At 38.9% G+C, this 13,633-nt stretch overlaps 1 protein-coding gene across 2 annotated transcripts in view; it reads left to right on the top strand.

The window, feature by feature from the left end:
- The first annotated feature begins 2,613 nt into the window (after nucleotides 1-2,613).
- NSUN3 (NOP2/Sun RNA methyltransferase 3) overlaps nucleotides 2,614-13,633 on the top strand; it is a 106,601-nt gene continuing 95,581 nt past the window's right edge. Inside the window, exons 1-3 of one of the 2 annotated variants that reach the window (XR_005068367.1) lie at nucleotides 2,614-2,776; nucleotides 3,565-3,674; nucleotides 12,903-13,246. Coding sequence is in view for 1 of the 2 variants with exons in the window: in XM_037058994.1 (XP_036914889.1) it covers nucleotides 2,765-2,776; nucleotides 3,565-3,674; nucleotides 12,903-13,246 (466 nt within the window). In the remaining variant the exon portion in view is untranslated. The remainder of the gene's footprint in view (nucleotides 2,777-3,564; nucleotides 3,675-12,902; nucleotides 13,247-13,633) is intronic. The other variant, XM_037058994.1, reaches the window with a different exon arrangement.

Below are 13,633 nucleotides of genomic sequence, written 5' to 3'. Positions count from 1 at the left end.
TCAGACATACAGAGATTCATGAGCAAAAATGTTTATCAATAATAGGCAGATGGCTAAGTAAGTATGAGAACCTCCAGACCTTCAGATACTTGGAACTTGTAGAAATTATGCATATGAAAACTTTAAAATTTTTTAAATTTTTATTACCTTTTAATCTCCTTATACTGCCCTCCCCCACCCTGCAGTCACCAAGGNGGAAAAATTGGAAGAGTAATTGGAGATGTGATATAATTAACATCTCTAATATAAATATGAATAAAAGCACTAAGACATCTATAGATAAGTGGACATGAGCAGATTATTTACAAAAGAAATACAAGATTTGAAAAACTACCCAAACCAAGAACATAGTAAAAAATTGTAAGGTTATCAGACATGCAGAGATTCATGAGCAAAAATGGTTATCAATAATAGGCAGATGGCTAAGTAAGTATGAGAACCTCCAGACCTTCAGATACTTGGAACTTGTAGAAATTATGCATATGAAAACTTTAAAATTTTTAAAATTTTTATTACCTTTTAATCTCCTTATACTGCCCTCCCCCACCCTGCAGTCACCAAGGTGTTAACCATGAGTCTTTTTTCCTTTTTGCTCAGTCCCTCCACCCCTACCCATCCCCACCCACCCCACCCTTAGCTGTCAGCCTGCTCTCTTATCAGTCTGTCCCCATTTTCCTTGTTAGTTCAGTTTGTTCACTAGATTCCACATGTGAGTGAAATCCTATGGTATTTGTCTTTCTCTGGCTTATTTCCACTTAGCATAATGTTGTCCAGGTCCATCCATACTGTCACAAAGGGTAAAATTTTATTTTTTATGGCTCAGTAGTATTGCATTATGTAACTGTCCCATAGTTGTTTTATCCACTCATCTACTGACGGACACTTGGGCTGCTTACATATCTTGGTGACTGTAAGTAAAACTACAATGAACTTAAGGGTACTTATGTTCTCTGAAATTAATGTTTTTGGGTTCCTTTGGATATATTTCCAAAAGTGGAATTGCTGGGTCAAAAGGCAGATCCAGTTTTAATTTTTTGAGATATCTCCATATTGCTTTCCACAGTGGTTACATCATGCTACCCTGAACATGCCCGATCTCATCTAATCTTGGAAACTAAGCAGAGTTGGGCCTGGGTAGTACTGGAACGGGAGACTGCCCAGGAATACTGTGTGCCGTTCACTTACTGCTTCTTGGCCTTTTGGCTAAGATCAAGTGTCATGAAAAATTCTGAAGAAAAAGAGGTTACATTATATATTGTTTGGTGAACAGTGAGAATGCATTAAGTTAGAGAAATACACCAAAATGTTCATAGTAATTACCTCTAGTGGCATTATACCTAATTTTCATTCCATAGACTTTAAACATTTTTTAAATGAGAACTAGTTTATTTAAAATCGGAAAATGGAAATATGCTGAGTCACAAAACAATAGACTATAATCTCTTTCCAAAAATAACACATCCTCTTTCCCTAATAGAAATATAGTACATATGTTTTCTAATAACCCCTTAAAAGTCTTTTATGTTTATACTGTTACCATTTTAATTAATTTAATGTAACGACCACAAAAAATGTACAAAATCTCTACAAATACAGGTTGAAAGGTAGACTGATGAGTTTTCCCTAAACATTCAAAAACTCGAGGAATCTATGTAATCATTTCACTTCTTAACATTGTTTTCTTTCTCACCAAATCTAAATTTTTAGATTACTGGAGAACTTGTTTAATTAAATAAATATATTAAACTTCAAATCACATTAAAGGTAATAACATCTGTTTGGGTGGTACTCAGATTTACACCGTATATACCTACACTGACATTGTGAGTGTCAAGGTTCTCAAAATTAGATGCTCATTAAATATTAGGGATCACTTTAAGCCCTTTTCTCTGATAAGTTGCTTATTGCTGTTACCAGGGAGCAACGAAAGAGTAACACTAAAAGAGCTAATAAACTGCTCTGCCTCTCTGAATGGGTGTAATACCACCCGAAAACCTGTAATACTGCCCCGAGTAAAGGAAGGTGAGGTGACCAGTGTGAACGGTCATTTTGGCCTTTTCAGACATCTGGTGTCAGAACTTGATGATAATCATGAAAATCAGGACTGAATATAAACACACAGGAACAATAAATTTCATGGCCTCTGCGCTAAGCACTTTAGTTATTTCAATCAACTTAATAATCATTTAACTCACCCCAATAAAAAAGATTATCCTAATGGGCCATCTCTAGGAAATGTGTCTTAATTTCTTTTGCATCATATTCATCCTTTTATCTTCAGTTCTCATTATCTGGACTAACGAGGGTCTTAAGATTTGGTGGATTAATTCAACTAGCTTAGCCTCCGAGATGATTTTAAAACAATGATCATGCAACAAAACCTATGTCTTTGTCTAATTACAAACATTTCCACTCTACTACGGAGTCCCCGGCCTCCGAAACACACAAAAGCCAGACATTTTTTAGCGATCCGCTTGCGTTTCTAAGATCCACGGGCGAAAATGCTGTGGACTCCGCCCCGGAGGGAGGTACCGCCTCCTTTAGTAACCACCCACCGCGCGGAGCGCGCGTGCCTCTCGCGGGACCTAGGCTTCCACGGCGAGATTTCGACAAGCACGGAAGGCAGTATCTCGCGATAGTTCCCTCGGAAAAGTACGGCAATTAAAGGAACTCCCGCGAAACTCCGAAGTTGAGCTGTTTGGCGTCTTACATCTTTAGATGTTGGACGGTGTAGACCTCTTGTTTGGGATCTCGCGGCGGAAGGATGTTGACCCGGGTGAGGGTTGCGGCCCGGCTGGCGCCCCTGATTAAACCAGACGCTTCTATAAGGGCCTAGTGGGGATGGAGGGGCTGGGACGAGGGAACTGGGGGTGTCTGGGTTTCCCCGGTTTCACAGCCCAAAGCGCTTGCTCGTGAGCGTTGTCTGTCGTTTTTGTCCAAGACACCTCTGCCCCAGGTAACCCCTGTGCAGCACAGCACGCACACTTCAGTACCTCTTCCCTTCAGCTGCAAGAAGGCCAGCTCCTCGGGGGCGGAGACCGTCTTTGTCACTGCCGCATCCTGGGAGCTTAGAACAATGCCCTTGCATAGTTGGCCTTGGAAAGGCTTTTCTTGGATGAGTAAATGAAACAAAATTCCAAAGAAGTTTACAAGGAAACCAGAGTGACTTTTCTTCTAAACGAACTTTATTTTGGAATAATTTTCCATTTACAAAATGTTGCACAGATTTCCCCCATGCTTTTACAGTTACCCCTAATGTTAACATCTAGAGTGAGTTACCTAAGTTGGCTTTTTTGCTTGGCCTTACTTAAGTTGGCTTTCTGTGCTAACACCACTGGATACTGCTTTTAACATTGTTTTACATTTGAGCGACAATCAGTTGGAGAAACACTTAACTTTAAATAAGTAGAGTATGGTAATCAGTTTGCTTATGTGTGAAGTACTGCTTCCGTTGCAAGAACTAGTAATTGTCTAAAATGTTCTTAAGAAGAAAGACTGCTAATGTTGAAGTTCAATAAAGTTGTAATATTAGGGTGTGTGAGCAACTTTTTCTTATCATCATAGCTGAAAGCAAAATCAGAGAGGAAGCTTGCAAAACAGATTTGCAAAGTTGTATTGGATCATTTTGAAAAACAATATTCCAAAGAACTTGGAGATGCCTGGAGTACAGTAAGGTTAGTATAATTCATCTCAATGCTTTGTGATAGAAGAAGAAAACTTTTTGGTTGAGCGCTGCTGTGAGTACAAAAGAATCTAAACCCGGCTGCCTTTTTTATTAAGGCTACAGAAGGGAAGAACTAGGAGAAAATGGATTAAGTTATGGGAACATAGAAAGGGGAGATGAAAACTTTGTAGTAATAGTAAACAAAAATTGTTATGCCTTTGTGTTGAGCAGTGCTTTGATCTTTGAAACAACAATGCACACAAGTTTGACAAAATTAACTATACAGGTAACAGAGAAATCTTTAAACTTTTGAGGATACTTGAGTAGTTTCTGAAATTCTGAAGATAATACAGCGAATCTTTAAAGCCAGCACTGCTTTATCTTAAATTCACTTTTGGTGATCGTATTTTTTCCCTGTCTGTGGGTGGCTATGTTTTGAACAGATGTGTGTGCCCACATGTAAACATTAAATGTATTCTAGAAAACACACATTTCATCCATACAAGTGAGTGTAGGAAGTTTGGTATGTTAAGTGAGTTTTGCCTTTCCTAAGAATGTTACTCTACGGACTCCCTCACAAGGAGTGATACCAGCATCCTGTGCCTGGTGGAATGCGAAGAGCAAGACAGTCTCCGGGATCAGTTGGCTTTTAGCCTAGTGTTCTTGGGAGAAGGGGAGCATGGTTAGAACTATAAACCTCATTCCGCAAGTATCCTGCTACAAACTGGCAGGAGTACCTGGTCTTTCTAAGAAAGGCTGATGGTGCCAGCAAAGGCCTAAGGAGAAACCAGGTCTTGGTGACAAGAGTTACCTTGGCAAAAAAATCCAGACATTTTAGGTCGAGGGAAGAGAGTACACTGGTTGTGAAGTTAGGGTGAAAAACCCAGTACAGTTTGCTCTGGGAAGAAAAGTCACATGGCTAATAGATAATATCTGAAATTTGGTCAGATGGTTGTCATACTCATCTCTTCCTGGCTCAACCCAATAAAAATTTCTTCTTTACAAAGGACAGTGTTAAGCACTTTTTAACATACTGCTTTGACTAATAAAGTCTGAGGTGACTCTAAGATGATTTTAGGACAAATTAAGCTGTTTTAGTATTTAAGCTATATAAATACTGTAATATGAAAATAATTTATTGTGGTTTTTTAGGTTTAAAAACTAGATTTTAAAATGATACTTTCTATGGCAGAGAAGAAATGAGAAAGACTGAATAGTGAAGTATACAGTAAATTCATGAGATTTTCGGTATGCAGAGATACTCAAAATGACCAGATAAGCAAAAATCTATTGCGTGCTTATTATGCGCCACCCAGTACTAACTCTATGTGATCTTCACCCCAAACCTACAAGGTTTGTTTCCTGTTTTTCTCCTGAGGAAACTGCACAAAGTTTAAGTAACTTTCTAAGTTCATTCATCTAGTAAGAGGCAGAGCTGGGATTTGTGCCCAGGCCCTCTGGTTCAAGAACGCCCACTGCTGATTTCTATATGCCTCTCGTGCCTGTGATGTAATTAGGCATACATGGATGATTTTTTTAAAAAAAGATTTCAAGAGGTATATTGTCTTTAGACTTCATAGTAATCTGGCTACCCATACCCTATAATGAGTTATTTTTGTATTTAATGTGCTCAGACAGGTTTATAAATTATTATTTGACCCTAAACAAAACAAGTAGTGAACCTCAAATCCATTTAATTAACTGTGCCTTCTGCTTCATCTACCTTTTTGTTGGGTTTTCATGGTAATTTAAGTTTTGCATAAACATGTGCTAAATTTGCCATAGGCAGAATAAAGGCTTTCTCAGCATAGAAAGTAGTTTGAGCATAGAAGATAGCGTGGAGAAAATAAGACCAGAAATATTTTGTTTTTTAACTGTTTGTTTGCAAAACATAATGTTTGCATTCTAGTTTGCAGAGTCTACTTCCAGGGAAGGGTGAGTGTATTTTGGTGCTACCTAAAAAGTAATTTACTCAATATTTTCAGTTTCCTGTAGTGGAGAAGATTTAGTGTTTAATTTTATTGTTTGTAATAACCTTTCTTGCAAAGCAGCCCTCTAAGTTGGAGTTTACCCTGGTTCAGTTTTTGCTCTATCTGTTGTCTGCGTTCTCATTCAGTGAGCCCAGCGCGGCATGATGTTAAAACTTCCCTCTATGTGCTGTCATTACAGGCTGCACGGTCCTTCCCAAGCTTCAGTCCCAGGTTCCTAAGTGTTTTCTGGTAATTTCACTTAGTTTTATACCAGGCAAAAGCATGGTATTATTTTTTCTTTCCAGACTTGTGTTGTCAGTCACTGCTTGCATACTTTATCTCAGTTGAAGGCATCACCATTTCTCTTTTCCACACCTTCACTACCTTTGTAATAAAATGTCCCTTAATCAAAAACAGGTTGGGCACCCGCCCTTAGCTCCTTGGAGGTGATCTCTGTGCCCTTGTGTGTGTTGCCTAAGAGTATCTTTGTTTACCTGGGGGGTTGGGCCACACAGGAAAGTCTAACAGTATGATTTATCGTGAGGGCTGTGAGTGTGATATCAGCTTGGCCTGTGGCCTTTGGTCTCCATCCTCCAGAGGGGCTGAAGACTGCGGATTAGCCGCATGGCTGTCAACCTTCTTTGTATGGCTCAACTTCAATAAAATGTAGACACCAGGGCTGTGGTGAGCCTCCATGATTGGCAGTACCCCTGTGTGTGCTGTCACACATTGTTGCAAGGAAAAGTTGTCCTCCAGGTTTCCACCGGAGAGGACCAAAGGAAGCTTTGTGCTTTGAACGGTTTTATAGTCTGCATCATGCATCTCTTGACTGATTTTAATCAGTATCTTTTTTTCTGTAATACACCATAATCATAAACATGAATATAAAGTAAGTTCTTTGTGTTGTTCAGCTAGTAGGTAAACCTGAAAGTGGTCTTGGAGACCCTGGTCTCCAAGGTGCCAGAAGTTAGGGTGGTCCAGACCCACCTGGTGTGGCTGAGTTGATTGACTGTTGTCCCGCAAACTGGAAGGTCGCTGATTCGATTCCTGGTGGGGCACAGGCCTGGATTGCCGGTTTGGTCCCTGGGCAGGCATGTACAGAAGGCAACAGGTCGATGTTTCTCAGGTTGATGTTTCTCTCCCTCTCTCCCTCCCTTCCCCTTTCTCTAAAATCATAAATAAAAATTAAAAAAGAAAACTTAGTGTGGTCTTTGGGATTTCCCTGTGTACTACCACACACCACTTACTACCTTACCAAAGTCTAAAATCTAGATGCCCACCAAATACTTTTGTCTGCCTGAGAGATTTAATTCGAATCTCCTTTTATCTCCACTATTACTACTTAGGCCTTCATCATTTCTTACCTGGCATATTGCAACAGCCCTTCTCCATAGCCACACACCTTTAGTATTAGTTTGCTTATTTTAACAGTCACTTTTATGGCAGTATGTGCCCAAGAGTGTCCTGATAACTTCATAAATAGTAACATAATCCTTCATACAGTCCTCTGGGGCAGTTTCACATTTGGAAGAGCCTTGGGAGTGTGTCTCACACATTCTGTCATGCTGTTTCTTAATGTAGCCATGTTCTATGTGACCCTCGTGCAGTACAAGCCTCCTCTCCTCCCCTGGATACGATGTTCCCTCTGCCAGGAGTGACCCCCTTCTGCCTCTCTATAGCCGTTAAAGTACGGGTTCAAAGTTCCCCTCTGTATCTTACAGCATATGACTTCGCTAAATTACCTAACATCTCTGTGCTTCAGTATCCTTATCTGTAAAATGGGGGAAAGTATTTCATATAATTATTTGGGAAGGTAAAATGAATTTATAACACACACAGGGCTTAGAATATTCTTTAACATATGGTAAGACCTTGATACATGTTAGCATTAGTTTTATTACTGTTACTGTTACTAACCAGTTCACCATAAAGCTGCCCCATATTTCCTTGGCAAAATTAGTTGTGCCCTTTGTTCTTCCATTGCCTTTTGTTGATATAGCTGTTGTCATTTTCTCAAGATTTTAGTATAATTTAGTAACTTGCTTGTGTCTTGGTTGCTAAGGGAGGCTCGTGAAGAACCAGTGCCTTAAGATTTGGGCAAGTCATCTGCTAATTCACAATTTAGACAATTTTATATACCAGGCATTGTATTAAGCACTGAGGATAAAAAGATGGATTATATATAGTCTACCCTCAAACACATATGAGGGAAGGATTAATTGGAAGTCTTTATGAACTTTGGAAATTTTGTGGATACTTTGTGGAAAGCTTGCAGGGGAAAAAAACCCCAAACCCTGGCCTGTCTGTAAATGTATATTTTTATTTGGACATTGTCTTCACTAACCCAGAATTCACATAAGTCACAGTTACAGTAAATATATAACCAGATTTCATTACCAGGATCTGAAGAGGGGTGGAATGAGGTAGTTGGGGAAAACAAATTAACTAGAAGCTTGGTTTCTATTTTGTCCCTTATGTTGGCTTTATGTACATTTTCAACATCAAATTCTGTGCACATCACAGCGAGGTAGTAACTTTTAGCCCCTTTTAAAGGCAGAGGTTAGAAAAATTGCCAGATGTCTTCATTTATGGCCAGTCGAGATACGTGACTTGGAAGTCCATGCCTTTTCTTCTACCAAGTGGGCTGCTGGAAGGATCTGTAGTCCGAGCCTTGGGAGTATATCTGCACGTCTCCTTGTATAAGGGAGGCCTTGTGTGCAGTGTTTTCAGTCTTTCGTTGTCACTACCAGGGACACAAACCTTCACTCAGGGCTTCTTATTTTGGGGTATTGTGGGTAACAAATATGGACACAGATTGTTCTTCCATGAGACAAGGAGGAATGAGTGTCAGGAAACAGTAGGAGGCAGTTCTCATCACTACAATCTTTGAAGAACAAAAATAAAATGGCTGGAAAATATACTTGGGTGCACTTGCATGAATACATTTACTCATTTTTAAACCAGACTTTAAAAAATGATTGAATGAGCACCCTCTTGTGGATAATAATAGCCATAAAGCAAAAGGAATTTCTTTTAACACTAAACATGTAATTGGTTTTGTAATCTACAGAGTTATACTACTTGTGCTTAGCAATATTTAGATAAAAGGATTTTTTTAAGATTTTACTTCTTTGTCTCTAGAGAGGAAGGGAAGGAGAGAAATAACAATGTGTGGTTGCCTCTTGTGAGTCCCCTGCTGGGAACTGGCCTGCAACCCAGGCATGTGCCCTGACTGGGAATCGAACCGCGATCGTGTGGTTCACAAGCCCATGCTCAATCCACTGAGCTACACCAGCCAGGCTAGAGAAAAGGATTTTTTTGTCCTCATCATTATATAGTAATGTATAATTGATAATAGAATAGTAGAATAAAGACAGAAAAATTGAATGAGTACCATATTAAATAACAAACATTGTCCAAATAACAGTACATAGTTTTTTTCCAAAGATTGTGTACACACAAGCAGGTTAAAGTAGTCAATTTTCAGATCTTAAATTTCCACATTCGCTCTTTTGGAAAATTACTCTGCTTCCCCGTGTGCCTAAGGCAGTAATACCCTTCTTTCCCAACTTGCCCTGTATTGTCTTTCTCCCACTGTCCCTGTCCTGGCCCTGCCACACTGTATTCCTCCAGGCATCAAACCCTCCACCTGCCAGAAGCTCTTGTGATGTCACTGTAAGGGTTGAGGGACTAACGACTCATGACTAAAATTCTTTGACAGGTCAGATAGTTTCCAAATTTTGCCTTCAATGGAAGTAAAGGAGCTCCACTTGAGTTGTCAACTAACAGATCATTTAAAATATTCTTGATGAATAGGTCATTAAGTTATTTGGGAATATAAGTGAGAATTTAAACAAAAGGGAGACCCTGCTATAATAAAATGTATGTATTTCTCACTTATTTAAGTGAGGGTTTTTCTCAGCCTTTATAAAAATACAAAATAGGAATAAAGTTGATGTTGAACTTTGACTCATTATAGTACCACCTATATTTATCCTCGGATATATTTTTAAAAACCCACTGATTTCATTAAGAGATTCCTGTTCTATCTTTCTTATATAATAATTAAATCTGTAATGTGATTTTGATCAACTTGTGCTAATAGTTTTATTTATAACAGAATCTATAACTTACCATTTTAACATTTAGAGATGTAAGGTCACAATGAAAGCAAATTTAGTGTGTGTGTGACAAAGAAGCATGATAGGGTAGGAAAAACAAATTTCAAGCACAATAATATATTAGGATAAAGTTATATGGAAAAGTAGAATGTAAATAAAAAGGAAAGAGGAATGCTGTAAAATTAACACCTGTTTGAGACTAGGCCATGAATTTAATTAGTTTATTTATTTTTAGAAAGAGGGAGAGAAACATCGATCAGTTTGCCTTTCACATGCCCCTAGCCAGGGACCCAGCCTGTAACCCAGGCATGTGCCCCAACTGGGAATCCAACCAATGACCCTTTGGTTTGCAGGGTGACACACAACCCACTGAACTGTACTAGTCAGGGCTGGTGAATGAATTTTTAAATGGACCACAATGGGTTTCAAAACCACTCAGGTATTTAGTTTCCAGTAGATACATTTTTAAAAGTGATATAAGTTATATTTTAAATGTCAATTTTTACAGTATGCTGGAAATCACATTCTTAAACATATGGTGTAGGTTTTGATATCAACTGAAAATGTGCTAGAGGGTACATAGTTTTTTCACAGATACTAGTGAATATGCTAACATTCGCCGGTCACCAATGATTTGAGTCCTATTTCCACTAGTTACTGGTACTTGACCTTCTGGCTTTGGAGATCATGAAGTGGAGCAGCTTCAGACTTCTCCTCATGAATCTTGGGAGGAGGCCTACAATGTGATACCCAGCCAGTCTTCTTGAGTTTTCTAATGTACATGCACTCTGCTATCTGCTGGACCACTGGCCCATCCATCAGAAATTTAGACTGGCGTAGCTACTGGCCTGTCAAAATAAGGTGGGGGGCCAGATTCGGCCTATAGGCCTTGTGTTTACCCCCTGTGGCCTAGAGTCTTTCAGTGACTTTCCATCCCTTATAAGATAAAATTTTAAGCTTTTATCATATTACACTTAACTCTTATAATCACCTGCCACAAGCCACACGAGACTGCTTTTAATTCTCCAAATACATTGCCCTTCATACCTCTGCGCTTGTCCATGTGCTGTTGCCCGCACCCTGGAACTTCCTTTCTCCTTGTGTCCTATGGCTGATTCCTCCTCATCTTTAAAGATACTGGATAGTACACAAGAATCAGTAGAGTTCCTTAGCTAATTATCCTCTTATACAATAAGGCTAAGAGGCAACATGTGAGATTAATAACATTTACTAAGGGATCTGGAAGAAAATGTGAATAAATGGAGAACATATCATGGTTAGGGTTGGAAACAATACAATAAAGATGTTAATTTTCTCCAAATTTAGTGCATTCAGTATAATCCTAATCAAAGTCACAAGTATTTTATAATTATTTTTAATTGAATACCTGATTCTAAAGTTTATCTGAAAGAGTAAGGATAAAATAGTTTTGGAAAGTCTAAAGAAAAAGAAGAACAGAATGGAGATTTGTCCTGTCAGACAGTAATCAATTGGGAGTTCCCTACCTTTTGTTAGCTAAGGGGTGGATATATAATATAAGCCAAGCCACTCCAGTCCATATTATTATGTTTCTGACCATCATTTCCCTGTTACTACATGACTCAAAACCCTGGATAGTTTTTTTCACGCAGTTTGAAGAGCAGTAGTAGGATGGACTGACATAAGATTTACATTAGTGACTTTAGTGACATTCACAGATTTCCCTTTTGGGTGTATTTTAATGCAGTGATTCTCAAAGTGTGGTCTTGGGGTTCGGCAGTATCAGTATCATGTGAGAACTTAACTACAGAAACAAATTTTCAGTTCCCACCTAAAACCTACTAGATCAGAAACTCCAGAGTTAAGGCCCAGCGGTCCTTCACGGCCACTTGCTGTATGCTAAAAGTGTGTGAAGTTCATTATTAAAGAAACAGGTTGTCATCCTCTAGAATGGCTGAAACAGACACATTGGGCTCATAGGGTGCACTCTCATAATAGGCAGTGAAAGGAGAAGGCAGTTGCACGTATAAGCCCCTGGTGGAAATTCACATGGCACGCTTGAAGTCACAGGTGTTACATTTCAACCCAGCCATTTCTCACATAGACAACTCCGGGGTGAGTAGCAGCTGGAATTTATTTAATTGATGATGGTTAATGAGGCTCCCAAATAACTCAGCTGGAAAGGTCAGCTCATAAATAAATATTTCCTGCTGTATCTGTCAGTTGATGTGAGCCTGTGATTGTCAAGAGATCAAACTGTTGGACCAAATAAAAAATTAGGAAGGTACATTTACTCGGGGAGGGGAGAGAGAGTACATCATCCATGAGTGATTTTTAAGCCCTCCTTGGTTTTGTGTCATCCGAGCCACTGGTTGCCTCATTAACTCTGTTACTGTAGAGTTCACTGCAGTTAGCTTTCCATACTTTTCTTCTTCGTAAGGAAAGTTTTAACACTTACTAATTTAAACACCCTTAAATTATAGTACTTTTTCTTATAATATTAATAGTCTTAGGCTTTAAATTTTGTCTCTGAGAAAAACACTTATGCAAAGAATGAGTGACTAATACCTATTTTTTTAAGATTTTATTTATTTATCTTTAGAGGGGAAGGGAAGGAGAGAAGTATCAAATGTATGGTTGTCTCTAGTGAGTCCCCTGCTGGGAACTGGCCCGCAACCCAGGCATGTGCCCTGACTGGGAATCGAACCATGAGCGTGTGGTTCGCAGGCCCGTGTTCAATCCACTGAGCTACGCCAGCCAGGGCGTATTTTGATGGATTTAGAGGTAAGTAAAGGCAGGCCATGATATTTTTGGCAAGAAATTCTGCAGGGACGAACTAGGCAGAGGCAAGTGAGTCATTCCTCAATGGTACAGAATTTTAGGGGCACCTAAAACTTGATAATCTAGATAAACAATATGTTAATGGCCAAAACTTATATAAAAGAAAAACCCACAGTGAACAAAATACAAACGTTTAAATAAAGGCAGGATCAAATGTGCTGGGTTTAGTCATACTGGGGCCTGAGGCAAGAGGAAATGTCTAATACCAATCTTGGCTATTAAAATCTCAGGTAAGTAAAATGTAAAACTAGGGCCACATTTAATTGATTAGTAATATAAAGTTGTATTAGTGTTTATAGTAATAGTACTTTGTTCTTGTATTTCTAGGGATATACTCACATCTCCATCATGCTGGCAACATGCTGTCCTTCTCAACCGATTCAATTACCCTTTTGAACTGGAAAAAGATTTACTTTTCAAGGGCTATCACACACTCTTCCAAAGATCTTTACCCTATTATCCTAAATCAGTGAAGTGTTACCTTAGCAGAATTCCTGACCGGATGCCTTCGGAAAGACACCAAATTGGAAGCCTGAAAAAATACTATCTCCTCAATGCTGCCTCTCTCCTCCCAGTACTGGCTCTTGAACTAAAGGATGGAGAGAAGATTCTGGATCTGTGTGCTGCTCCTGGAGGGAAATCGGTAGCTCTGCTGCAGTGTGCTTACCCAGGTAGTGTGCTTACCCAGGTAGTGTGCTTCTCTTTCAGCGACCAGCTACTTTTAAATGTCCATCTGTGTAAAGTACTTTTCAAGTATTCACCCTATGGGGAGAAATGTAAGATTGAATTTGTATACTTGGAATGCATGAAAATCAGGACAGTAGGAAGAGAATGGAAGTTTCAGTTGAGAAAATCAGTGTGAATAACATTTTTTTTCTCAGCTACTTAATCCTAGCAGGTAATTGGGAACAAAACTACATTCGGGGAATGAAAATCTAGCAGATAATATGAATTCTTATAAACCAGTGAGAAAAGTTGTTTTTTATTTTATTTTATACATATAAGTCTTATATTGATTTCCTTGTGCTACTATAAAGCAGAAACATATAATTAAAATA

The sequence above is a fragment of the Sturnira hondurensis genome, unplaced genomic scaffold (genome assembly GCF_014824575.4).
Source record: "Sturnira hondurensis isolate 20B ecotype Veracruz unplaced genomic scaffold, ASM1482457v3 Scaffold0010428, whole genome shotgun sequence".
In the NCBI taxonomy this organism is placed as follows: Eukaryota; Metazoa; Chordata; class Mammalia; order Chiroptera; family Phyllostomidae; genus Sturnira; species Sturnira hondurensis.
This window is presented reverse-complemented; position numbering and strand designations above follow the sequence as displayed.